The sequence below is a fragment of the Phacochoerus africanus genome, chromosome 9, assembly GCF_016906955.1.
Source record: "Phacochoerus africanus isolate WHEZ1 chromosome 9, ROS_Pafr_v1, whole genome shotgun sequence".
Classification (NCBI taxonomy): Eukaryota; Metazoa; Chordata; class Mammalia; order Artiodactyla; family Suidae; genus Phacochoerus; species Phacochoerus africanus.
In genome coordinates, this window is record NC_062552.1 from 49,631,321 (window position 1) to 49,658,437 (window position 27,117).

The following is a 27,117-nucleotide window of genomic DNA, read 5'->3' on the forward strand; positions in this document are numbered from 1 at the left end:
AACAGGATTTCCAGAGTGTGGGCAGTGAGAGGGCACAGGCCTCCCTGTGGGAAGCAGAAGTGACATAGGAGATGCAGGTAGGGGAGGCCTGGGCCAGGCCGTGGGGCTGAGCTGGGCAGTTGGCTGGGGACTGCTGGGGTCCCAGTGAGGTCCTGAGGGGTCTGAATTCCACGTGCCCAGCTGCCCATGAGCTCCCTGGACGGTCTCCCTGGCCCTGGGGGCCGTGGCTATTACTCAGCAGGTAGCTCCCGGGTGAGTGGGGTGGGCCGCGCCGTCTGCCTCTCCGAACTCTGTGGGGCTTTTCCTGCCCCTAGGAGGGGCTGCAACCCTGTGTATGGTGCTGCCACCTCCAGGTAGATCCTGTGATTCAGGAGAAACCTGCTGCTTCCAGACGATGTGCTGGGGCTGGGCCTTCCAACACCAAGGCGGGTGGTTATGCTGGCACCTGGGGCTTTCACCAAATATGCATCAGTTTGAGTGGGGAGCTTAAGGATATTCAGGGCTCTCACGGCTGAGAGCCCCATGGGAGAAGCGGTGTGGATGAGAGAGAGTGTGTATCTGTGTGTGTCGGGGGGGTGGGGAGTGGGAGCATGTGTATGTGTGTGAGTTGTGGGAGCGAGGATGTGTGACGGAGAGTTGTGTGTGTGATTGTGGGTCTGCGGTGTATCTGTGTGAGTGTTTGTGTGTGTGTGAGTGCCTTTGTGTAAGGATGTGTCTCTGTGTCCATGTGACTATGTCTGAGTGGATGAGTGTGTTGTGTGAGTGTGAGTCTGTGTGTGTCTCTGCATACTTGCACCTACACGTTCCATGGCAGCTACACTCAGCCCCCAGACGTTTCGTGCTACTTCTTTCTTCTTCTCTTGTCACTGAGAAAAGAGCTTGGGCTTCGGCTCTCACCAGATTTGGCTTCAGATGGGGCATCTCTCTCGCTCTCAGTGTCGTTCTTCCAGCCTCATTTTCCTCATGTCGCCTCTATAGGTTGAAGAGCCTCTCTGCAGGCTGCTGTGGACCTTCTCTGGAAAGCCCCAGTGCACACAGTAGGTGGTCAGGCTGTAGTGCCCGCCTCACTCAGCCTCCCCTACCAATGCATTTCTCTCACTTGGCGGCGATGCTTTCCCTCCTCCTGGGAAACAGCCGGGTGCTCCTTCCACAGCATCCTTAGCCTGGGCTGTCGTCTACTTGGGCTCCTCCCCCAAGATCAGACCCCGGGCAGTGGATGTCACCCTCTGGATTGTGCAGTTATGTCCCTTTTCCGTTCCCCAGTTTTTTTCATCTGTAAAACAGGAGTGCCCTTCCCACACCACAGCGCTGTTTGTGTGGCCAAAAGAGCTGGCCCGCCAGGGGTCGTGTGCTAGGGGCTGGAGCCCATTACACGGCTAGAGGGCCTGGAGATCTGCTTTTCCATTGAACCTTCCCCTTTTGCTCCTTATTCCTCTCTGCCTTTTACTGGCAATTGTTGAAAATCTACATGGAGTTTCGCTACGGTGATTAATCGTCATATGCACATGTGCCAGGCATGTGTCGTGCATCCATTTGTCCCAGGGACATGGGGGAGGCACACGCCTACCCCCCAGCCATTCATAATCCCCTAAATTTTGGTCCTTATAAAAAAATGGCTCGGGTTTAGCACATCGCTTGTATTTCCTTTATTCACTTCAGGAAACACGGGGCTTGGTTTTTCCAAGTCCTTTTTGGACCTGGGATTGATAAAATTTTAGCCATGCCACATAGTGTTGAAAGATGAGACAGCCTGGCGGGAAAGTGGTGTCTTGGTTTGGGGGAGGTGCGGGGGGAGGGGCACAGCACGGGGTGGGGCTGCAAGTCCAGTTCTGCTTCTCGTTGCTCCTGGTTGCTGCCTTCAGTTCTCCAAGCCTGTTTCCCCATCTGTTGGAGAGTAATAGTAAGACTGTTAATAAGAATTCCAGAAGAGTACCTCCAAAAGGGCTTTGTTTCACCAAAACTGCAAAATAGGATGTGCATGAGTTGGAGTGGCTCTTCCCTTAATTACATTCATTTGTCCTCCACTCTGCTTTCTGTGCCTGTTTATTTCCTTGAAGATCAAGTGTGGCAGGTTGTCCCCACCTTCAATAAATCAGAACATCCTGACACACAGTGCTTCCATCCGCCAGATCGGGTGGCTGGGGCAGGGCAGGGAGAGCTGCGTGGGGAAATGTGGGCTTCCTGGTAACTTGTTCTGGGTGGGAACAGAGCCTCCTGGGGCTCCATTGCCCTTTCCACACAAGAAAATCCAAACCACTGGTTTCTGCATGTCCCCGCCGCAGACATTTGCAGAGAGATCTCATTAGTGCATTCAGATGCCCATTGGGAGGGCTCCCCTAAGGATGGAGAGCGAACTCATGGTCCAGAGCAGCTGAAATTTAACCCAAAGAAAAGAGACTGTTTCCCTCGAAAACAGGCTGGCTGTATGCGGGCTGAGTCGGCTTTGAAATCAATAAGTCAATCGTCAAAATGCCTTTTCTAAGCAGGCGTGACGGGGGAGGCTAACGTGTAATTGGAGGTTTCCTTATAAACCCCAGAACCTGGGTTCACGTTTATCCATGATGAGATTAACTTTCTCTTGTGAAACTGTTAAGCTTTTGGTTTGATGTTTTTAATTTTCCCATCCAGGGGTCATTAATGTAGGTTTTTCTTTCCATTTCAAAATAAGGTTAATTATTGTTTGGTGATGACAAAATAACATGTGCTCATGGTAGGAATTTTGGGAGAGAAGGGAAATTATAAAGAAAATATTAAAGTTGCCTATAAAAAATGAGAACTGTAGTTGAACAGGAAGGGGCAAGAAGGAGTTTTCTGGGGCAGGGGAACATTCTAGATCTTCGTAGGGGTTTGGGGTGTAACACAGGCATATGCATTTGCCAGAACTTTAGCAAATGCACACTTAGGTTTTGTGCATTTCACTGTATATAAATCTGATATTAAAAGAGAAACTCTAAGCAATTGTTGAACTTGAGTTATTTATACGCATGGTGAAATCTTTAGGGGAAAGTGTACAGATGTTTGCAGTTTAATTTGAAATGCATTAAAAATAAGATGGCTTGATGAAAGATAGATGGATAGATATGAAATAAAGCAAATATAGTAAAATGTTAATGGTGAAATCCAGATGGTGGCTATGTGAGTGTTCACTATAAAACTCTTTGAACTTTGCTGTGTGTTTGAAAATTTGCACCATAAAATACTGAGAAACAAAGATTACTAATTCAGAAAGAAAAATCCCGATTTATACTCCAAACCTAACCACCATTAACATTTTGGGGGAGATCATTTTCTTTCCGTTTCATTTCCAAAAAATATATACTTTTATATTAAGATCTTACTATGTATACAGATTTATTTTCATATTTTTTTCATGCAGTATTGTACCACCATTTTCTTTTGTCACAGAGTCTTCAATGTGTCATTTTATATCCAAGGTACAATTTACATGGAGTAAACTTTACACATTTTAGTGCTCAGTTCTGTGAGTTTTGACAAATGCCTACAGGCATGTAACCACCATTCCCATCAAGATGTGGATGAGTTCCGTCATCCACAACAATTTCTCTGTGTCCTTTTGCCAACACCTTGCCTTCCATCCAGCCCCTGGCAGCCACAGGTCTGTTTTCCAGAATACCATAAAAGTGGAACCATAAAAGGTAGCCTTTTAAATCTGGCTTCTTTCACTCAAGCACAAACATTTGAGATTCATTCAGGTCATTATATGTACTAGTCATTTGTTACTTTTTTTTTTGTCTTTTGTCTTTTTAGGGCCTCACCCATGGCATATGGTGTATGGAGGTTCCCAGGCTAGGAGTCAAATGGGAGCTACAGCTGCCAACCTACACCACAGCCACAGCCACGCCAGATCCGAGCTGCATCTGTTACCTACACCACAGCTCACGGCAGTGCCGGATCCTTAACCCACTGAGCAGGGCCAGGGATCGAACCCACAACCTCATGGTTCCCAGTCAGATTCATTTCTGCTGCGCCACGACAGGAACTCCTCATTTGTTCCTTTTTATTGATGAGCAGTATTCCATTGTAAAGACGTACGTTAACGTAACTTTAATGTGTGTAAGAAGTCATCGTATATCATAACCCATTTTATTTATTTATTCCCCTCTTATTTGTATATTTAAGATCCCCCCCCGACTGTTATAAATGCCGGTGTAATGAACATCTTGATGCAAAACCATTGTCATTAATAATTTCTTATTGATTCCTGGGAAAGGAATGACAAAGTGGTGTAAGTATTTTTAAAGCATTTACTATATTTTAAGCATTAAAAAGTTTTTCCTCGCATTTCTTTTCGTGGTTCATAAGCAGCCTGTCCTCAGACTCCGGTGGTGTTGATAATCGTCTTTTCTCCCTCTCTCTCTTTTTCAATCTCGTCACCCCATAGAACTGACTCGAAGGGCTAGTATCATCAGTGAGCCTTCGACACTCTAAATCATGGAGACCAGTCAGGACACTTCCCTCTTCTTGGTGAAGATCTTAGAGGAGCTGGACAGCAAACAAAATACAGTTTCCTACCAGGACCTGTGCAAATCCCTGTGCGCCCGCTTTGACCTGTCCCAGCTCGCCAAACTGAGAAGCGTGCTCTTCTACACGGCTTGCCTCGACCCCAATTTCCCAGCCACGTTGTTCAAAGACAAGATGAAATGCACCGTCAACAACCAGCAATCGAAGAAGATCATGGTGGCGGCAGATATCGTGACGATATTCAACCTGATCCAGATGAATGGGGGCGCCGCCAAGGAGAAGCTGCCCAGCGGCCGGCAGAAGGCGCGCAAGAAGGAGGCGTCCTTTGACTCGTGCCGCTCGGACACGGAGATCTGCGGCGCCGCCGAGTGTGAGGCCCTGGACTGCGAAATGAGCGACAGGCCTTTCAGCCGGGGCTACCCGCCCCGCCAGTCGTCCAAGTGCCGGAAGATGGACTGCAAGGACTGCCCGCAGTTCGTACCTGCCTCCGAGCCCAACTTCCTGCTGGGGGTGAGCAAAGAGGGGAAGCACCGGGCGGCTTCCCTGGACAGGCTGCAGGCTCTGGCCACGTACTCGGTGGCCAGCCCTCAGCCGTGCGAGATGCAGAGAACGTACTTCCCCATGAACATCGAGAACGAGTCCATGTCCGATCAGGACTCCCTGCCCCTCGCCCAGGGCATCAAGGAGACTTTCATTGCTAACGAGGAGCCCTTCGTGGTCCAGTCCTGTGTCCAGAAAAGGAACATCTTCAAAGAGGATTTTCACAATCTGATGGCCGTGTCCCCGGGGTTGGCCGGCCCCGCTACCAAGGCAGAGGGCGAACGCGGGGAACCCCAGGGCCGCAAGGAGGCCCACAAAACGCCCTTCCCTAATCACAGCTTCGAGATGCCCTACAACAGCCAGTACCTGAATCCCGTGTACTCCCCTGTTCCTGACAAGAGGCGGGCAAAGCACGAAAGCTTAGATGACCTTCAAGCCTCCACGTATTTTGGACCCACTCCAGTGATGGGGACCCAGGAGGCCAGGCGCTGTCCAGGAAGGCCCAGCAAGCAGACTCCCTGGCCGGCTAAAAGCTGGAGCCTAAACACGGAAGAAGTCCCTGACTTTGAACGGTCCTTTTTCAATAGGAATCCCTCCGAGGAGAAGCTCCGCTATCCAAATTCCAGCAGCCAGACCCCCAGTTTCCCAACCCCAGACAGGCGCCCAGCTTACCTCACACCACAGGACCAACAGCCAATTCTCCCTGTCGGCTATGCGGCCAAACCAAACGGACTCAAGTCTAAAGAGATCTCGTCCCCCGTTGACCTGGAGAAGCATGAACCGGTCAAAAAGTTTAAAGACAAGAGCATTAGCTGTACCAGTGGACAGCTCAGCTCAGACACCAGTAGCGTGGGCACCCAGACCGAGCAGCATGTGCTGGAGCCCAAGAAATGCAAGGACTTGTGCGCCTCCGGGCAGGGCAAGTTCAGCGACAGGCACACCATGAAGCAGTCAGATGACGACTCGGAAGTCGTCAGCGATGACATCAGCGACATTTTCCGGTTTCTCGATGACATGAGCATCAGTGGCTCGACGGGAGTGATACAGTCATCCTGCTACAACAGCACAGGGTCCTTGTCTCAGCTTCACAAGTCGGACTGTGACAGTTCACCAGAGCACAACCGAGCCAAAATCGCCAACGGGCTCCCAAGCAGCAAAGGAGAAAAGGGCAACCGGCCTGAAAATGGCCACCACTCAGAAGAGGAGTTGAAGACCAGTGTGTGCAAACTGGTGCTCAGGATCGGCGAAATTGAACGGAAGCTTGAATCGCTCTCTGGTGTCCGCGAGGAAATCTCCCAGGTCCTGGGAAAGCTCAATAAATTGGATCAGAAAATGCAGCAGCCTGAGAAGGTGAGTGTGCAGATAGATCTGAATTCCTTGACCAGCGAGGCTCCCTCCGATGAGAGCGCCTCTCCTCAGATGTTCCGTGCACACAACGGCCCCCACGGACCCAAACTGGAGAACAGTGCCGACTGGTGCTGCTCGGATGCCAGCGGAAGCAACAGTGAAAGCCTTCGTGTCCAGGCCTTAAAAAAAAGCCTCTTCACCAGGCCCTCCTCCAGGTCCCTGACGGAGGAGAACAGTGCCACGGAATCCAAAATCGCCAGCATCTCCAACTCGCCCAGGGACTGGCGCACCATCACGTACCCCAACCGTGTGGGCGTCGGCGAGGAGGAGATCAAGGACAGAGGCCCCGGAGACAGTACGGACTGGCATCGAAAATCTAAAGAGGTAATGATGTAAGCCGAGGCCGAAACCGTGCTGTAGCCCTGCTCTCTTCCAAGTGTTGAAGCAAGAGGCCTTCCCTCCGTGGGCCCGCGTTGGCAGGCTTCTCACATTAGCGCAGAAAGGACAGCAGGTGCTGGTTGTTGGTTTCTCCCAGCTGTCAGTCAGCTGGGAGGAGCCTGTGCTCCTGGGTTGCCACGGACAGGGGAAAGTGTGGTTCAGATACTGGACAGGTGGTGGAGACCCGATTTTCCTAGAATCAGAAGAGGGTCAGAGCAGACAAGCATCACGATCCAGCCTTTCTGAAAGAGCAGGATGCAGGCAAAAAGATGAGGGATGACATGAAAGCAAGCTAGCTCCTATGTTCCTTTCACATGATTCGTGGCAAGGGGATGCTCCTTTTTAAAAGTTCAAGTCTTTTTTTTTTTTTTTTCCTTTTAAGATCCAGAGATGATTAGTAAGAAAAGAAGATAAATCAGGAAATTGTTCACAGTTCCACCACCCCAGGATGGCAGCTCTTAATATGATGTCTTCCTTTGCTTTTGAGATTTTTTTGTACATAGTTGGGTGGGAGCTTGAGCGTTTTTGTATCTCTGTAGCCAGCATCTTTCTGTCACTGCCAGAGTTGAGTGTACACACGTGTGCTCACAGTCTTATGTCCCCCTGCAGCAAGGAGGACTGTTTCAGTGGTACTCGTGGCTTCTTTTCTTCACTCGAAGTAGGTTACAGTGAACCCTTTCTGGCCAAAGTGTTGCCATTTCAATTTGTTGCTCATCTCAATTCCCTTCTCTGACTCCAAAGGTCAGCAGACAGATTGGGGCCTCCTGAGGTCTCAGAGGACCAGTCATCAGAGGGCGTGAAGAGGGTGTGGCTGCAGACAAACACTCAGAGCCAGAGCAGGAGGCTGAGTCCCTTGAATGATGCCAAGGAGGAAAACCTTGGGAAACGGGGCCCTAAGAAAGTTGTCATAGTCCAAAGCAGGGGAAAAGGGTAACTCAGACGTGACTTTTTTTTTTTCTGGTTCCCATGGAACTTCTGGTACCCAGGCCAGCCACCAGTCTCTTCTCTAGTCACTTACAACACGCGGTGTTGGACAGAAACCAGGGTCAAATGTGTGCTGATGCTCAGATGAGATGCCTGGCTGTGGGCCCTCTGTTCTGGCTCCACTGTTGTGTCTCTTAGCTGCCAGGGTCTCATCAGGTTTTTGGAACCAGGGTCTTAGGTAGTTTTGAAAAGTGGCTGTTTAGAGCACCCTGGTGGTTTGGGACTTCTATAGAAATATCAAGTTTTAAGGCATTCCCACTGTCACACAGTGGGATTTGTGGTGTCTCTGTAGCACCAGGATGCAGATTTGATCCCTGGTCCTGCGCAGTGGGTTAAAGGATCCGGTGTGTTGCAGCTGAAGCAAAGTTTTGGATGTGATCCCTGGCCTGGGAACTTCCTTATGCCATGGGGTGGCCAAGGAAGAAAGAAAGAAAAAAGAAATATCGACTTAAACGGAACTAGCCATGCGTTCAATCTATAAAAGGTCAAAGCCTCTAGAAACCAACAGAAATAGCCAAAAGCTTGAGAAATATCCCTTGAGATGGGCAGCTCAAAGTTCCTGGTGTTTGGGGTGAGCCGTCTTCATTTCGTCTCCTTCTGGGACCCCGTTTCTCCTTCCCGGCGTCTGGCCCTCGCCCCCTCCCGGCCGATGTGCCCCATGGTGGTGACCAACCCTGGTCCCCTCCCGAGCTTCGCTCCCAGATGTCACACTGCCGAAGGCCAGCTCCCCCAGCTGTGGCCACGTGCTGAAATCGATGGACTTTCTGTTCCTTCAAAGCCAGTCTTCCCTCTCTTGACCCCATTCTGGGGTCACCATCCTGGCGATGCTCCAAACTGGGGCCCCTTTCATCTTTGAGTTCCCTCATTGGCCCTCACCTCTGGTGTGGTTCCTCGACCCCGCGGATTTATCTTTGGTGTATGTTTCTTTCCATTTAGATCCATCCTCCTGGTCCCCCTAGTCCATCCTCCTAGCACCTCCTGCTTTGGATTTGGGGGCACACCGTAACTGCTTTATTTCACTTACCCCCCCACCCCCCCCACTCCCAACCACTTCCATCTCATCTCCTCGACTGGACCGCTGCTACGTCCACTGTCCTAAAACTCCACCCTGGCGGTGCCCGGTACCTCCTGGCCCCAGTTCCTCCTGGGCTCTGGCGCTCAGCCCAAAGTTTCAAAAAGTTCTTCAGCCTGCCCCGTCAAGCCCTATGAACGTCATGTGCTTGTCCCCAACAGGAGGGCTCAGTGCACCCAGACTGGGTCCTGCTCCATCCTGATATGTCTCCCCATTTATCCTAAAAACACCATCCTTGGCTCCTGGTCATGCATTCAGCAAACACTGATGGAGCGTCTGGGACGGCCAGGCCCCCTCCCTCCATCAAACCTTTCTTCACGGGATTTCTCCATCACGAGTGCTTATCCACCTCCTCTGTGCTGATCTAGGCCCCGTGTCTCCTTCCAAGGCCTCTTAACTCATGAGCCTCCAAAAGCTTCCTGAGGAATTATTACTGGTCTCCCAGTCTTTAATCTTCTGTTCAGATACAAACTTTTATTTGAAAAATACCTTAGGAGTTCCTGTTGTGGCACAGCGGAAATGAATCCAACAGGGAACCATGAGGTTGCAGGTTCAGTCCCTTGCCTCGCTCAGTGGGTTAAGGATCCGCCGTTGCCATGAGCTGTGGTGTAGGTTGCAGACGTGGCTCGGATCTGGCGTGGCTGTGACTGCGGTGTAAGCCGGCGGCTACAGCTCTGATTAGACCCCCTAGCCTGGGAACCTCTGTATGTTGAGGGTGCAGCCCCAGAAAAGACAAAGGACCAAAAAAATAAAATAAAAATAAAAATGAAAATAAAAATACCTTGGGTAAACATACCTACTGCCCTGCTACAACACGTACACCTCCATGGTAGGAGCAGAGAGGCAGGCGTGCACAGCAGGTCCCTTTCCATCTCAGAAGCAAGAACAAGTTTAAATCCTGGCTCCACCACTTCCTGGCTGTGGGACATGGGGCTGGTCTCTTAACTTCTTGGACCTGAGTTTCCACATCCGCAGTGGGGATGATAATGTTACAACCTTGCAGTGTTCTTGAGAAGCTGAAATGAGATATCACGTATTCAGCACTGAGCAGAGCAGTGGACACACAGTCTGCCCTCGATTAGTGGTAGTGATGCTGCCCTGTCGTTTGTATTGACGGTGCGGGCCCTGTGTGCTCCGGGAGACTCTGAGTGTTGGCAGAGGGGAGGAGCCGAATGAGTAAAATCGGTGATGCCTTTGAGAAGACACTTGGGTTTGATGGGCTAGAAAATAAGAGGGAGACTCACTTTCTCTCCTCCCCCTTTTTTTCTTTTCTTTTTTTTTTTCTTTTGCTTTTAAGGGCTGCACCTGTGGCTTATGAAGGTTCCCAGGCTAGGAGTCGAATCAGAACTACAGCTGCCGGCCTACACCACAGCCGAAGCAACGCCAGATCCGAGCCACATCTGAGATCTACACCACAGCTCACGTCAACACCAGACCCTTTAACCCACGAAGCGAGGCCAGGGATCAAACCCACATCCTCATGGGTACTAGTTGGATTAGTTTCTGCTGTGCCATGATGGGAAGTCCTGAGCCTCACTTTCTTACTTGGGTTTGGCCAAGCTGACCGCACTTCCTCTGTGTCCGTATCTGCAGTCTTGATGGTTTGGAAGCGCTAAATGTTACCCTGTATTTGGGCAAGAGCTGACGGGTGGGGTTTGCCAGTGGGCGAGCAGGGGGTGGTGCTTCTAGTCCCTAGGTCCACCCTCACCCTCACCCTCACGCAGGTTAGCTCACCAGGTGCTCTCACAGGCACGCTGAGCTCACTCTCCTGACACCCGAACTCAGAACTCACGCTCCTCTTGACTTATCGATACTCACCTCCCCTCCTTGTGTGCCCTTTTCCTCTCTCTCTGGCTCACACCCATGACTCCTTCTGCCCTCTGCATCACGTACGTGATCATGGTCTTGGTGTCCATCCCTTTGACGAATGTTGGAACGCCTCCTACTTGGCAGCATGACTTTTCTGGAGTGGGGGATCCAAAGGCGGTCGCCACAGTCCGGACCTTTGAGGAACTCACAGTCCAGTGAAGGAGACAGACAGACGGATGGATAGGCAGTTACAGTTCGGTGGGACAGTGCTGGCTGTGGGCTTTGCACATGGTCTGAAGGGGTGCCCTAGCTGGGCGCTGACCCAGTCTTGGTGGGTGAAGGAGTGCTTCCTGGAGGAAGTGACACCTATGGGGAGATGTGAGGGCCTGGTTCGAAAGGATCAGGAGTTCCCAGTTGTATCTGTGTGCACGTCCCCAGAGAGCCTCCTGGTTCAGAACTCAAGGGCCGAGACTGTAAATCCTGGCCAGCTCTGCTGGGCACCTTCCCGCCTGGTGTCCAGACCGTTCCCTTGTCTTGAAGGCCATGCACATGTCTCTGAAAATCACCAGAGACTCCCAATACATATTCTGGGGCTTGGCCTCCTCCCTCTTGGAAAGCAGCATGGCCTCAGTGCTTTCAGCCTCTCCTTGGGGAAAAGATTCATATCTTTCACTCCTCAGTATGAGGTACAAAGTGGCAAGAGTAAGAGAGGGCAGCAGCAGGCGGTGTTTAGGCAAAGACTCTCTGAAGCCAGATGATCCGGTTTAAATTCAAGCTCCACCGGGTAGCAGCTCTGCCCCCTGGGGTAAATGACTGAGTCTTTCCGGGCTCCGTTTCCTTACCTGAACACTGAGTGTTAATCATAGTAGTACTGGTGCGGGGATTAGATAAAATAATCTCTTCCTGGCACAGAAGTGGTGGGTCGCATTAGTGCTATTAAGAGCGCACGCTTTTCCTAGAGAATTTCCCCCAGTGCAGATATACTTTCTCCATGCTCGTGAATAGCTGCATTTTGCTCCCTGGGCAGAGCCTAGCGGTAAAAAGCTGGTGTCTACCCCGTGGCGCTGTGACATCCTATGGCATCTGGGCTGCTTTCCGGACTTCTCTGTGCCCCTCTGCAGGCAGACAGGCAGTACGACCTCCCCCCGCAGCACCGGCTGCCCAAGCAGCCCCAAGATGGCTTCCTGGTGGAGCAGGTGTTCAGCCCACACCCCTACCCCGCCTCCCTCAAGGCCCACATGAAGAACAACCCCCTGTACACGGACATGCGGCTGACGGAGCTGGCCGAGGTGAAGCGGGGCCAGCCTTCCTGGACCATCGAGGAGTACACACGCAATGCCGGTGACAAGGGCAAGCTGACGGCCTTGGACCTGCAGGTGAGACTCACTGCCCTGGGCGCGGGGGTGCCCGGGGCGGGGAGGTGGGGGGAGCCCAGCCACACCCTTGGCAGATGCAGGCCTGGATGGCAGATGCCCTAGAACAGCCCACCCCCTCACCCTTCAGCTCCCTGGGTCCCCACCATGGAATTCTGAACCTGAATACATCGTAGGGCAGAGATTTTTAACAAGGGGATGGCCCTTCAGCTTGCTGGTTCATGAACACTGAGCAGTGGGAATGCTTCACTGATTGATCGCCTTTGGCCCCCTGATTTGCTAAGGATGCGTTTAAGACTCCGTACCAAGTACAGATTCTCGTATTTGCTCACAAGACCTGAGCCCAACTGTTTAATGAAATACAAGCTGATCTCTCCTTCCATATGTAGCACGTGGGATAAGCATATTTGTGGGAGCCAAGCTATGGATTATGTTTCCATATGGAGCAGTCCCAGGTAAGCGCCACCCCCGGAAGCCCTGTGAATTACAGTTGTGGCTGGAGGGTGTGTTTTCCGTTCGACCGCAGGCAGGGCTGGGTTTTGGCCGCACTTTCTTTTTGGTGGGCGGCGCCACCTGGTTCCATTCATACTGCATCCATCTGTGTCTGTATCACCTCTGGAGCATGGGGAGCAGCCTGTACCCCCACCTGCTGGTTAGCTTTGAGGGCAGTGAGGCCCTCATCCTAACACCGCAGGTTATGTACTGGTCCCAAAATGTCGGCACCACTTAGAGGGCAGGAAGAGAGATATCAGTGGGAGCTGGCATGGCAAGGCCTCCCCTGCAATGGCCTCGCTCTAAAGCAGAGGGAGGTGCAAGGCAGTGGCGAGAAAAGAAATGCGTTTTCTTGCAGTGCAGGGTTCTACTCCAGGGCTCCTTTAGCTGTTCCTTGGCCTGGAACATTCACCTGTTTGAGCTTTGATTCCTTCATCTGTTAAATGGCCATCATAATATCTAACTTGCAGTGTCATTGTGAGAGATGAAAATAATGAATTTAAAAGTCCCTGGCCTTAGACTTCCTGCTGTGGCTCAGCGGGTCACAAACCCGACGAGTATCCAGGAGGATGCATGTTCGATTCCTGGCCTCTCTCAGTGGGTTAAAGATGTGGCTGTGGCATGGGCCAGCAGCTGCAGGTCTGATTCGACCCCTAACCTGGGAACTTCCATATGTGGCAGGTGCAGGCTTAAAAAACAATAAATAAATAAATAAATAAATAAAGTCCCTGACATTAATTACACACTGAAAAGGCATTTGGGGGCTGATGATATGATGCTGGAAGCGGTCAACTCTGCACCGTGATTTTGACAGCACTCTCTCCTGTGAGGCACCGTGGCCTGCCGGCAGGAGTTACGATGTTTATTTAAAGTTTACGAATGAGAAAAACCGAAGCTCCAAGAAGCCTAGTGACCTGCCCCGGGTCCAACAAGTCTAAATTCACATTGGTCTTTCTGGCAATAAGTCTCGTGTTCTTCCTCTTCTGTTGCCTTTCCACCATTTCATTTTTCTGCTGATGAGAATATAGTGGAGCTTCTTGTCACAAAAAAGGATGGCAATGACATTTGCTTATGCTGGGCACTCCATGCCAGCTGTTACGGGAAGGGCAGCTCTGGCCAGATCCTGAGTCAGCTTTCTAGGTGATATTGGCACCACCCCAGAGATTCTCCTGGCCCCTGCCTGCCTTGTCCCCATGCCTACTCCATGCCCCTTATCCTTCAGGCCCCTTCCTCTCCAGTCATCATCCTGCTGGCAGGCAGGCTAGACGAGGATTTACTTCTCCTGCAGGTGGGTCCCGTGCTTTGCCATGGGTGCCCCACTGCGATCTGCGGGTATTAAGATGCTATGAGCTGCAGGCGGGTCAGAAAAGGCCTGGAGGTGTGAATGGCTCAACTGGTGAATAATCTGTACTTCACCAATATCATAGGATGACCTTGACAGGGTCAGATTAATTGAATAAGTCATAGATTGGGAAACTTTTTTTTTTTTTTTTTAGGGCTGCACCTGCGGCATATGGAGGTTCCCAGGCTAGGGGTCCAATTGGAGCTGTAGCCACCGGCCTACACCACAGCCACAGCAACACCAGATCCCAGCTGAGTCTGCGACCTACACCCCAGCTCACAGCAACGCCAGATCCTTAACCCACTGAGTGAGGCCAGGGATCGAACCTGCAACGTCATGGATGCTAGTCAGATTTGTCTCCACAGAGCCATGACAGGAACCCCCTGGAGAAACATCTTTTTAAAGGAGTTCCTCCTGGGGTGCTGTGGTTTGAGGGTCCAGTGTTGCTGCAGCTGTGGCATGGTTTGCAGCTGAGTCGCAGATTTTGATCCCTGGCCCAGGAACTTCCATGTGCTGTGAGTATGGCCAAAAAAAAGAAAAAAAAAGTTTGGGAGGCAGAGCCTGGGAGGTAACACGTGACTTCAAACTGCCAGTGTTTATAAGCATAAAGGCTAAGTTGTTAAAAAATAAAAAAGTAGATCTTTGGATTAGAGAGCTTTAGGTGACGTCCCTTAAAAATGCAAAGGGAGTATAACTGTCACACACACAAATATAAGACAGCAGCGAGTTTGATAGTCTTGGGAGGGGGTTTGCAGCAAAGCAGAACAGGCATCAGGAGCTTGATAAAGGCAGAGAGGCCCCACCTATGTGTTGTCACTGCTTTGCAGAGACCCAGGTAGAGCTTAGGGCAGCTTCAGACTCTGGACCATTTTCTTGGGATCCCTTGGTGTCAAGATGTAAATTCACCATGACAGTCATGAGAGGCTACTGCAAAGGTGTTTTCCTTGCCAATGTTCAGCAGGCGTAGTTAACAACCCAGGATGCTCTCTACGTCCCTTGAAACTTCAGTATCATCTCTCTGTTCCTGGGTGTCATTAGAGCTTGCAGTTATTGAAAAAAACTAATTAAAAATAGTTTATTTCACAGGCTGAATCCAAGCCCATAAAGCATATATACTCATGAAAGGAAGCCAGTTTCCTTCTGTCTGATGAGCTAGAGGGAACGAGACAAAATCTGATGTGTCCTTTACACAGTTTACCCACTCACTGAGAAGAAGTGGCTGTTTCAGCCTCCCTGGTCAGAGCCTGTCTCCAAGGTACCTGGGCAGTGAAAGCTGCTCCTTCAGCCTTCCACCTCTGTGACCAGTCCCCCAGCTAAATATGCCCATCTTGGCTGCCTCCCCGCCCCCCTTCTTGAGTGCCCCTTAAATTGCTGAAGCGCTTTCAGGCCGAGGGGAGCAGACTGCTCCCATGTGCCCAGAGAGGGCAAAGCTCTGTTGGGAAGGAAGCTGCAGCCCCAGCATGGGGACACACGCCCTAAATACTGGAGCTGGGCAGCAGCGGAAGTGCTCTGGGCAGCTCAGGGAGAGTGTGGGCCCTGGGACTTAGCAGAGGTGCTGGAGGAGGAGTTTCTTGCAAAGGCTGAACAGAGCATTCATGGAGCATGTCCTGTTTCTCAAGACGGGAGGCCTAGGGGGCCAGCACTGCCTACTGCCCCTCCAGATGACATGAGCAATTTGTCAACAGTCTTTAAATATTATGCTTCATTGGGAGAATTGCAGGGATCCTTATGTCCCATTCTCTTTTCATTCTGCAACATTGTGCAGAATACACTAGAACAGGGGTTGGCAAGCTCTCCTCTAAAGGGCCAGAGAGTAACTACCTTAGGCCGTGCAAGGCTTACAGTCTCCATCCCAGCTGCTCGACTCTGCCGATTACTGTCTCAAGCAGCCCTGGGCAAATTGTAAATGGCTGGACATGGCTGTGTTTTGATAAAACCTTATCGTGGGATGCTGAGATGTGAATGTCAGATGATTTTCACCTATCACTGACTATTGTTTTCCTCTGATTTTTTTTTCCCATTTAAAAATGTGAGGACCATTCTTAACTTGTAGGCTGTACCAAGACAGGTGTTGGGCTGGATTTGGCCCCTGGGCTGAAGTCTGCCAACCCCGGTACTAGAAGACCATTAGCGATAGGACAGCAATAAAGTCACCAGAGGTGTCCACCCGCTTGGGTCGTCAGCATCCCAGCAGGAAGCAGATGGCATACTCAGGGGGTGGTGGGAGAGTGGTGGTGGGGGGACTGGTGGTGGTGGTGGTGTAGGCGGGGTTTAGAGCCGTGAAACACCCAAGGATCAGGGCCAGTGAAAAACTGTTGCTGACCTTGGGTCTGAAGGCCAAGGGAAGGGAGCTGTTTCTGAAACCCGCCAAGACCCAGAGCAGGTGCCTGATAAAACTGCAGATGAACAGGGAGGAAGTGGTGGGGGTGGGGGGGAGTGATACCCCACTGATTAAACCTACCTGGGATGCATCCATATGGGCCAGTTTCCTGGGGGCCCTGAGCCCGGCGGAAAAGAACAGAGGATGGATCTGGGGGAAGAGGTAGAGATTGACTAACGTGGGTTAGAATCCTCAATAGTCCAATAACATGGTACAACTGAGTGGGGAATTTTTGGGGTTTTTTTGTTTAAGTTTTGGAAGCATCTGTTTTGCATACTCTGTGTGTGTATATGTGATTTGTACCGTGCCCATCTTTATGAGCATTAAACAATCTGAGGAAATTTTCAAAAACAGGTATTTGGCTTGTGCTTCAGAGATTTAGGTGACCTCCTGCAGAATTGCATGGTGTCGTTGCTTTTATGTGACACTTACATTATTAAATGCTTGCTATAAAATGAGAACACTGCCTTTCTTTACGGAAATAGATTATAGCCATCCACGGGGAATGGGATTCATGGTCAATACAGGTTAAATATAACATTTTGCCTGCAAACAGTTTATTAATCTCAGAGAGACAACGGCCGGAGGGGGGCTCGCCCCCTGGGGACGCTGCACGTGGCATGGGGCTGGTCTGCTAGGGGTCTGCAGACCTTACCTTTGAGCAGTGGTCTGACCTGCTCGGAGAGATGTTGGAAACTGAAATATTTTATGCTTTGTTTGAACTGCTTATCTGGGAGGTGCCTTTGATTTTTCCGTAGGGGCTTCTCTGAGGAACAGGGAACTGAATCAGTGTGATACTATAGGCTTGCTTCAAACAGCTCTGCTCTTAGGGACTGTTGGTGGATAACGTATTTCAGTGACTTTTCCTGCTTCCCCTCCAGCAGGGCCAGCCTGTTCTCAGCTGTGTGCCCTTGATGCTTAAGAGTCTTGTTTGCCTCAGCCCTATTTTGCTTGCTCCTAGAAGACCCCTGGGTTTTCCTGGGCCAAAACCATCTTTGTAGTGAGGGCAGGTGCAACCTGTGCTGTGGGGGAGCCCGAGTCTTTGGGGGTCCATCTCAGCAAGGGCTGGTGGGCAGTACTGGACACTTTGGTCGTCTCTCCCTGCCGGCGGCAGACAACTCTTAGATGCCTCAGGAATGGTGACTGTCTTTAACCTGTTGCAAGTGTCCGCCGTATTTCTAACTCTTCTCTTCACTTTTAGACGCAAGAATCTTTAAACCCAAACAACTTAGAATATTGGATGGAAGATATTTACACGCCAGGCTACGACTCATTACTAAAACGTAAAGAAGCCGAGTTCAGACGAGCCAAGGTCTGCAAGATAGCTGCTCTGATTGCTGCGGCCGCGTGTACGGTCATTCTTGTCATCGTTGTGCCCATCTGCACCATGAAATCGTGAGCCCAGGGACTCAATGTTGTGGACGGCTGGTGACGCCCGATGTCTCCCTCTGTAGTTTAAGACCATGCAGCGGTCTGGCCACAGGCTGGGGAGAGAGAGATGAAATCGTGGAGGCTTTTCTGCACCTGCTGACCATGGTCTTCAGAAAGTATATATTCGAGAGAGATCTACCTTACCTGTTAGCTTTGATTTAATCACACACGGATGAATTTTAAGAAGTGCAATATCTTTTCCTACCAGAAGAATGTAATGGACTACCAGTAGATACACACTGAATTCCAAGCAAAAAAGTAAAAATAGAGAGAGAGAGAAGAAAGATTAATTGGTTGGATTCTTTCCATTTTGATGAAATTTCATGGCGGGGAATATGGTATAGAGGAAATATTTAATACATGCCTCTTTGAGGGAAGCTAAGGGAGATAAGATCCCTTAAGGGATCTCATCTCCTTAATGTCGTTGACCATTGCAGGTGAAGTAACAGGGTGTATATTCAGAAAGGGGGTTACTTCTCTACTGACTTTTATCAAGGGCTACCGACTTTTCATTCTTGCCCTTCTGTCATCATTATGATCTTCGTGGCAGATCTTCATGGAGACATTTTGGACCCTCTTCCTTGGGCCCAGGGTAGGAAGGTGCCAATCAGGCTTGACATGAGGTGTGCTCTCTGCTTAATAGGCCAAGGTATTGAGGCCAGGAGACCTTCCTATGCCCACTCCACAGGGTGGGAGAGCTGCTTGCTAGCCATGTCCGATCTATATCTGAAAATCATGGCATCCCAAAGCATCATCCAGTCTTGGTTTGGTGTGTGGCCCCTCCCCCTAAGCTTTTGTCTCCTGGTGGCACCAGATATGTGGCTTCTCACACTTGGGTTGAAGAATGTGGAACTTGTCCTTGTGCCTTGAAGAGTAGAGACAATGGCTAAACTTTGACCTTCGAACTCTAAACCATGGTTTCCATGCACCACTAATACCAGCCATTTCAATGGCTTTAAAGGGATTTTTGAAAGCTTGTCAATAATATGATAAAGGCACTGATGTGTACTCAACTACCCCAACACCTACTCCAGAGTTTTGAATACTTGTCAGCAGTGCAAAAAACTATTATCTATTTAACCGTCTATCTATATGTATGTCTATCTAAATACTTTGGGTTTATTGTCTTCTCTGTTGACCAACCTGAGAGCAAGGTTTCTCTAGTGTAAGGAAGCCATTGTAATTTCATTAGAATTTGATCTCAGTTTCCCCCTGTTGAATGGTGCTTTGACACGACTGGACAGACAGACTCCTTTTCAACATTTGATTCTAATGTCTTGTTGCAGATTAAAAAGAACCGATTGACAGCAACTAGCTACCTGAATTCTTCTGAGAATAAGGTGGGATAAAAATAAATGTTCATAGTAAGAATCAGCACTCTGAATAATATAATAAATTCCAGAAAGAGAGGTTTGGGAAGCATCTCTGATTTTAAAGCAATAGGCGTTCAGCATCCATCCTAAAAACTTCCAGTAATGCTTAGCTTGCTGTGTCTAATGCTACTGTTCCCCATAAAGGGTAATCAGAACATTTCATGTTGTTGACATGTAAGGGGTGGATGCTTTCATCTGTAGTGAACCTTCATTTGTACAGATCTTCATGTAATCTATTTCTAGTCTCATGTTTATGTCTGCATTTTCAACCAAGTGACTGCAACTTAAGCCTTAGTATGGAAAACTGAAGATTTATAATTGAAAATGAAAAAATATATATATATAACCATCTATTGTCAGAATTTTAGTCTCTTGGTGCTCTGTTTGGGTTGGGCACATTAAATAAGATTATTTCTTTCACCCCAAAGGGGAGTGACTGGTATGGCTCTGGAACACGTCCCAGTCCCCCCACTCTCCCCTTGATCACAGATTAAGCCACAAGAGCATCAGAGAGAGGTAGTTCCCAGCCTCTTGCTCTATAATTTGCAGAGACCATGGAGATGCAGTTACCCAGCATAAGAAAAATTTGTCCAATCCCAATCTGACTGCTTTATTTGCCAGGTGGGATCATGGTGGATGGACCAAACCACTCTCACCACTGCCCTTGGGTGAATCTATTCCTAATGGGCCCTGCTTGGGCCACGTGCCTCGCTACCTAGAGAGGGTGTGGCTGTCAGCTCCACCCCATGCAAAGAAGTGAAGGGACTCTGTAGGATTTTCTTCTACTCTTTTCATATCTGGAGAGGTAGGTGAAGAAATTTAGTCTTGCTCTGAGTCCAGTGTAGCTTCAGAATTCAGCTCCACATCATTGTCACATAATGGAAACATCCAAACCTGATAATACCCCTGGGCAACCAGACAGTGAAGACCCCAAGGCAAGGTGGCTTCCTCTGGAAAGGGATTACCCTTAGCCTGGTCCTTCTGAGTCTGGTGTTGGCTTGAAGGGAATGGATGCTTGGAGTCTTGGGATCGAGATAAGGTGAAGTTCACAATTGGGTCCTTTCTCTCTGGTGACCTCAAGCAAGCTTGTTACACTTTCTTTCCCTGGACCCTAGACTCCTCAGTTCTTCCATCCCTCTATTTGCAGAAGGTGGCAAGACCAGAGTCTGACTGGGAAGGAACTTCTACCATTCCCTCTAAAATTTGCCTCTCATCTCCTGCTGCTGTGAGCTCCCAGCAGGTGACATAGGGACTGGCCTATTTTCTGTACTGGGTGCCAAGTTCTACCACACTCTCTGGCATTTCCACCCGAAATATAATTTCTTGTGCCTAAACCTAAAATCACTCCACTATCAGAATTCACTTCATTTCTCTTGCATTTAAACAATGAACAAGCAGATGTTATTAAGGGATTATTTTGAGCTTAAGTATCTTTCGCCAATAATTAAAATTGGAATCATTTCATCCTCATTCTTAGTCTGAATTTGCTTTGAACACAGCCTTGCAGAAAAGCCAAAAAAAAAAAAAAAAAATTCCCAGCTCACGTTTTTCAGATTCTTTACACCAGTACTCTCTTCTTTAAACTGAAAATAACAGTAAAGCAAATCGTACTTATATTACCCATTTCTAGCCGATCATAAATTGTTAGTATTTTAGGGCATGCAGCTGTGTGATTGCTATCTGCAAGGCTAGCTTAATAGATGGGCTGAATTCACTGTTCTGAATGTGCCATAAGTTCTGATACCCTTATTGGAATCAGGGCAGTGCTGGTTTTGTTTACAGTTTATTAATATAAGAGCAATGGCACCTCATTTTTCTTAATGAAAAAAGCTCTGCCAATAGCAAACGATCCTGTTAAGTGGTATGAAAATTTGTGAATGTTGAAATTCAACATGCTTCATATTATAACCAACCTGCAAGAATACTGTGGTCAGTTGTGTGAATACCAAATGAGTATAACTGTATATTGTACTATGGAAATTTGTATTTAAAGGCAAAGATATTAGTAATTGTTGATATACTTGGAGAAAAGGGTATTAGATATTTATTAAGTAACAATGAGAAATGCAACAAACTTCCTTATTTATGCCTTATGAATAAAGGGGTGTGAAATATTAAGGTGAAGTTTTAGGCGCAAGACTAAAGAAAGTATCCTTGAGGGCAGGGACTTGTCTTTTCTATGTTTGTTCTGTAACGCTCTCAGCACACTCTTGGTGCTTGATCACTGTTATATAATACCAATAACTAAGCACATTTTTAGATCTTTTTCCAAATGGCTTGTGTAAAATGTATTTCATGTATAATGGTTGGTTTGAAGCTATCATGTAAAATCTGCCTCTTCAAATATAATCGAAAATAAACTGAAAAATTATAAAATATCCTACTGATGGATTTTATTCCATGCCTAAATTATAAATGGTCAGTTTCATGTACAAATCATAAGTGTCCAGCGTGATGCTTTCTCGCAGATGGAACACAACCAGATCAAAAACAACGTTTGAACACTCCAGAAGCCTCCCGTCTGCCTCCTTCCAGTGAAAACCCTTTAAAGAAAAACAACTGTGCTGACTCTTAAGGGTGTATGTCAGTTTTGCATGTTTTTAAGCTTCATGTAAATGTGTTCATGCAGTATGTACTCTGGTATCACTCAACATGATGTTGTGGAAAATATCCATGCTGTTGTGTTTGGTTGTAGTTTTCTCATTCTCATTGCACTAATTGATTGTGACTACAGCACAATTTACTTATTCATTCCCATGTTGATGGCCATTTGGGTAGCTGCCTGTTTGGGGCTATGAAGATGCTTATATGTGTCTTTTGGTGAATAAATGTGTGCGTTTCTATAAGGCACCAGGAGTAAAACTGCTGAATCATGAGATGTGCTTATGCTCTGCTTTAGCAACACTGCCAAAAAGTTTTCTTTTTTTACTTTTAAATATATGGTTTTTTTTATTCTTTTTTCATTATAGCTGGTTTACAGTGTTCTGTCAATTTTCTACTGTACAGCATGGTGACCCAGTTACACGTACATGTATAGATTCTTTTTTCTCACATTATCATGCTCCATCATAAGCGACTAGACATGGTTCCCAGTGCTACACAGCAGGATCTCATTGCTAATCCATTCCAAAGGCAATAGTCTGCATCTATTAACTCCAAGTTCCCAATCCTCCCTCCTCCTCCCCCTTGGCAACCACGAGTCTATTCTCCAAGTCCATGATTTTCTTTTCTGTGGAAAGGTTCATTTGTGCCATATATTAGATTCCAGATATAAGTGATATCATGTGGTATTTGTCTTTCTCTTTCTGACTTACTTCACTTAGTGTGAGAGTCTCTAGTTCCATCCATGTTGCTGCAAATGGCATTATTTTGTCCTTTTTTATGGCTGAGTGGTATTCCATTGTGTATATGTACCACATCTTCCTAATCCGATCATCTGTCGATGGACATTTAGGTTGTTTCCATGTCTTGGCTATTGTGAATAGTGTTGCAATGAACATGAGGGTGCATGTGTCTTTTTCAAGGAAAGTATTGACCAGATATATGCTCAAGAGTGGGGTTGCTGGGTCATATGGTAGTTCTATGTATAGTTTTCTAAGGTATCTCCATACTGTTTTCCATAGTGGTTGTACCAACTTACATTCCCACCAAAAAAGTTTTCTAATATGGTTCTACCAACTTACACTCCCATCAGCAATATTTATGGGAGTTCCAGTTGCTCTACATCTGACTCAACAATTGGCATCATCTGTCTGTCTTTCTTTTTTTTTTTTTTTCTGCTTTTTAGGGCCGTACCAACAGCATATGGAGGTTCCCAGGCTAGGGGTTGAATCAGAGCTATAGCCGCCAGGCTATGCCACAGCCACAGCAATGCCAGATCCAAGCTGAGTCTGTGACCTACACCACAGCTCACGGCAATGCTGGATTCTTAAGCCACTGAGTGAGGCCAGGGATTGAACCCGAATCCTCATGGATCCTAGTCGGGTTCATTAACCACTGAGCCACAAGGGGACATTGGGCGTTGTCTGTCTTTCACTGGAGCCATTTTGTTTGGTGTATAGTAGTATCTCCTTGTGTGTTTAATTTGCATTTTTTCAGTCACTAATAAGATTTGCTACCTTTTTGTATGTTTACGGACCATCTTTCATCCTATTTCACGGTGTGCCTGTCCACATTTTTGCCAGTGTCTATTAGGTTTTTTCTCTTTCGTATTAATTTGTAGACCTTCTTTACATATTCTGGAAGTGGGTCATTTGTCAGATATACATTATGCCAATGATTTTCCATTCTGTGAGCTGCATTTTCTACTCTGTTAATGGTATCTCTTTGATCAATGGAAGTTCTTTATTTTAATGCAGAAATGAATCTATCATTTTCTTCTGTTATGCTTGGCAATTTGAGTCCAGTTTGAGAAATCTTTACAGACCTCAAGGTCTTAAAGATGCTGTATGTTTTTTTAAAAGAAGCTTCCTTGTTTTACTCTTCATGGTTATATCTGTACTCCTTTTGGAATTGATATTTATCCCTGGTATAAGGTAGGGGGTTAAGATAAATTTTTTGCCCATTCGTATATCTGTTGATCAGCACCATTCATTAGAAAGATCATCTTTCCCCATTTGATATGTCTGTTGAAAGTCTATAGGTTTTCTAGACTTTTTATTCTGCTCCATTTGTCTAGTCATAAGTTCTTGTGTAAGCACAACATTGACATAATTTTTCATCCTAGAGACATTAGGCATTCTTCACTATGAAGTAAATGAATAATAGCTGACTTGGCCAGAAGCCTTAGCACATTTCTTGCTTGAGAAATCATATTATGGAGGATGGTAAAGCGAGAATTCATCTAGCTTCTTTTATCTCATTCTGCCATTCATAAATGTCACTGAGATCCCTGCTTGAGTCATTAAAGAAAAGTGATTAAACACGAGTCACAGCACTTTGGAAAAAGCAATTAATATCATGACACCTAAGCACAGAAAGAAGTCTCTGACGAGATCTTGGAGAATGTGAGGGCAACTATACAATGCTGAGTATAAGAATGCTTTTTGGTTTTATAATAAAATATTCATTCAGAGCCACGAATCCAAAGTTTGCATATAGATTGACCAGACTTGGATTGAATTTTGCCTAAGAGCTCTGAAAAAGTGAATGAAGAAAATAATATAAGTAATCTTGGCAGGAAAAAATGTTTATCCTCCCTAAGAAGACAAATCAATTGCAATATGCTATTGTAAGGCATTTTAATCTGTCATTAATTTAGATTTCTCCCCCAAGTACTAGCAAAAGTCAATACTTGGTTAACTTACTTCACATTATTGAATGTACCTTTGTAAAAAGCATACACCACTTCCTAGTGCTCTAGAATTCAGGCTTTGCAGTGGCTCCCGTTGGCTTTTTCTATGGTGAGCCTGAATTATGGAGATTTTGCTGTACCTGGATTTGGTTTATGTCTTTGTTTTTTCTTTTAACAGCCCAGCTTGAAGCAACGCCTGATTCTTAGCCTGCTGAGCAAGGCCAGGGATCGAACCCACATCCCCAGGGACACTTTGTTGGCTTCTTAACTCACTGAGCCACAACAGGAACTCCAGATTTGGTTTATGTCTTGACTAGCCCTTGTGGTGGAAAGAGGGGGAGAAGGTACACATGATTTTACCCCGACATAATATTGTGTCACGTGAAAAATATACCAGTATCTGAAAACAGGAAAACATTGGCCTTTCTGGCTGGAACCAGGTACTGCATTTCAACCCATGCAAACTGTCTCTTTGCTGTTTCAAAATCGACTTCAACTTGCAGCAGGTTTTGAAATTCCTGAAAGATTCATTAAATGTTGGACATAAAATTATTGCTAGAAATCAGCTGTGCGAGAGTGGTTAATTACAAATACACTGTCCTTTCATTTGTCGAGAACACACTTAATAAATTATTCCTAATAAGTTGCTGGGTAGGTACCCTGCTAACAGAAGAAATGTACATGCGATTTTCAAGCTGGTGACTCACAGGCATGTTCTACATTTTAATGATTCTTGTATAATTTCAGAAGTCCCAGGGAGGGAGGCTTTCCTAGCTCATTTTCTCTGGGACCAATGCTGTTTGATCTAGATGCCTCAGCTAGTCTAAATTAGCATTTTGTTGCTTTATTATTAAAGTTCAGTTTTCTCATTAGCAATGTATATGTGGCCTATATACTTTTTTTCTGATCCAATTATTTCCCTATCCTTCACTTTATTCATTCATTTATCTAGTCCACTGATATTTATTAAGCGACTTGAATGTGCAAGGCGGTGGCTCGTGGCTGAAATACTGTCCCCAGGAGCAACGATGTCTTATACAGACTACATGCCTGATAAATATTTGTTGAGTGAATGAGTAAACGAATGAACGGATCAGAGCCTTAGATCTGAAGACTTCGAATTTCCATTCTCATGAATGTGCAGATAGCAATCAAATAAGCAAACAAATAAAATAACTTCAAAGAGCAATGGGGTAATGAAGAATGATTTTCAACTTGGAGAGAAGTGGAAGCACTGCTTGAGTTAGGGTAGCACCATGAAAGGCTTCCTGGAGGATGTAATGTGTGGACAACTGAGGATGAGCGTTTCTGACAGAGGGGACTCGCAGTGCAAAGATTCTGAGGTAGGAATGAGGACTAGGAAGGCCAGGGTGGCGCGAACTTAGTGAACTAGACCAGGGAATTCACTATGAGGAGAGATCAGTGAAGTAGGCAGGGGCTAGATTATGTAGGGACTTATTGGCCAAGGTGAGGAGGTTAGGTTTTATTTTCAATATAATGGGAAGCCTTTGGAAGGCAGGGAGATGCCATCGTTCATAATCTGATTCATATTTTTAAGAGATCACTCTGGCTGCAGTGTAGAGAATAAACTAAAGCGAAGCGAGGCTGGAAGCAGGGAGATGGGTCAGTTGTTGCAGTGATTCCAGCGGGAGATGGTGGTGGCCGGGCCAGGGCGAGGCAGAAGAGGTGGAAAGGACTGAACCTGCAGCCAACTGGACTTGCTGCTGAGGGGAATGAGAGAATAACACAAGCTGATGAGAGATGTTCAGATTTTTGGTTTGAGGAATGGGTAAGTGGGGTACTGTTTAATTTCTTGGAGAAGGGTTTAGAAAGAACAGTTTGGGGATAGGGAATGGTATCTAAGGTTCTATTTTAGACATATTCCCTTTGAGTTTTTTTTTTTTTTTTTTTTTTGATCTGGTCTCTACAAGATGAAATTTGACACGTGAGGGTCAATGGTTTGGCTCCTGCCTACCTCTCCCACCACTGTCTATACTAAAGTATTTTATGCCCTAGATACCCCACATAGCCTGCTGTCTCAAACCCCTTCCTCTTCTCTGCCTAAACGATGTGGCTTTAAGACTCTATTCCACATTATTTTCTCTAGGAAAGCTGTATCAGTCAGATTAGGCTATGATATGTTGCACTAACGAGCAATCCCCAAACCTCAGTTGCCTGTAACAGCAAAGATTTGTTTATTTCCCCTGTTGTACATTCATCATGAATCAGTGCAGCTGGATTTCAAGTCTTCTTTATTCCAGGAACCAGGCTAAATGAGCAGCCCCATATCCAGGACATACCTGTCACCTGACAGAGGGGAAAAGAAAAATGGCAGGAGCACATAATGGCTCTTAGGGTTTCTGCTCCAAAGTGACACACAATCCCTGCATTTACATTTCATTGCCAAGTCACAGGCCCAGACTGATGCCAATGGGGTGGAAAACAAAGTTCTCACTCAAGGAAAATCTGAGGAGGAAGGAGTTTGGTAGCAAAGGGCCGTGGTTATTTTTCTAAAAAATAACTAATAGGAGCTCCCATTGTGGCTCAGTGGAAACGAATCTGACTAGCATCCACAAGGATGCAGGTTAGATACCTGGCCTTGCCCAGTGGGTTAAGGGTCCCATATTGCTATGGCTGTGGCATAGGCTGGCAGCTATAGCTCTGATTTGACCCCTAGCCTGGGAACTTCCATATGCTGCAGGTGTGGCCCCAAAAAACAAACAAAAACCCCCCAAAACCAAAAACCAAAAACTAACAAACA

At 47.2% G+C, this 27,117-nt stretch overlaps 1 protein-coding gene across 1 annotated transcript; it reads left to right on the forward strand.

Moving 5' to 3' along the window:
- Positions 1-4,452: 4,452 nt before the first annotated feature.
- Positions 4,453-18,069, forward strand: MINAR1 (membrane integral NOTCH2 associated receptor 1). The gene is made up of 3 exons (XM_047797264.1): positions 4,453-6,753; positions 11,794-12,048; positions 17,461-18,069. The coding sequence occupies exons 1-3, from the start codon at positions 4,453-4,455 to the stop codon at positions 17,656-17,658; spliced, it is 2,754 nt and encodes a 917-aa protein (XP_047653220.1). The 3' UTR covers positions 17,659-18,069.
- Positions 18,070-27,117: the final 9,048 nt, after the last annotated feature.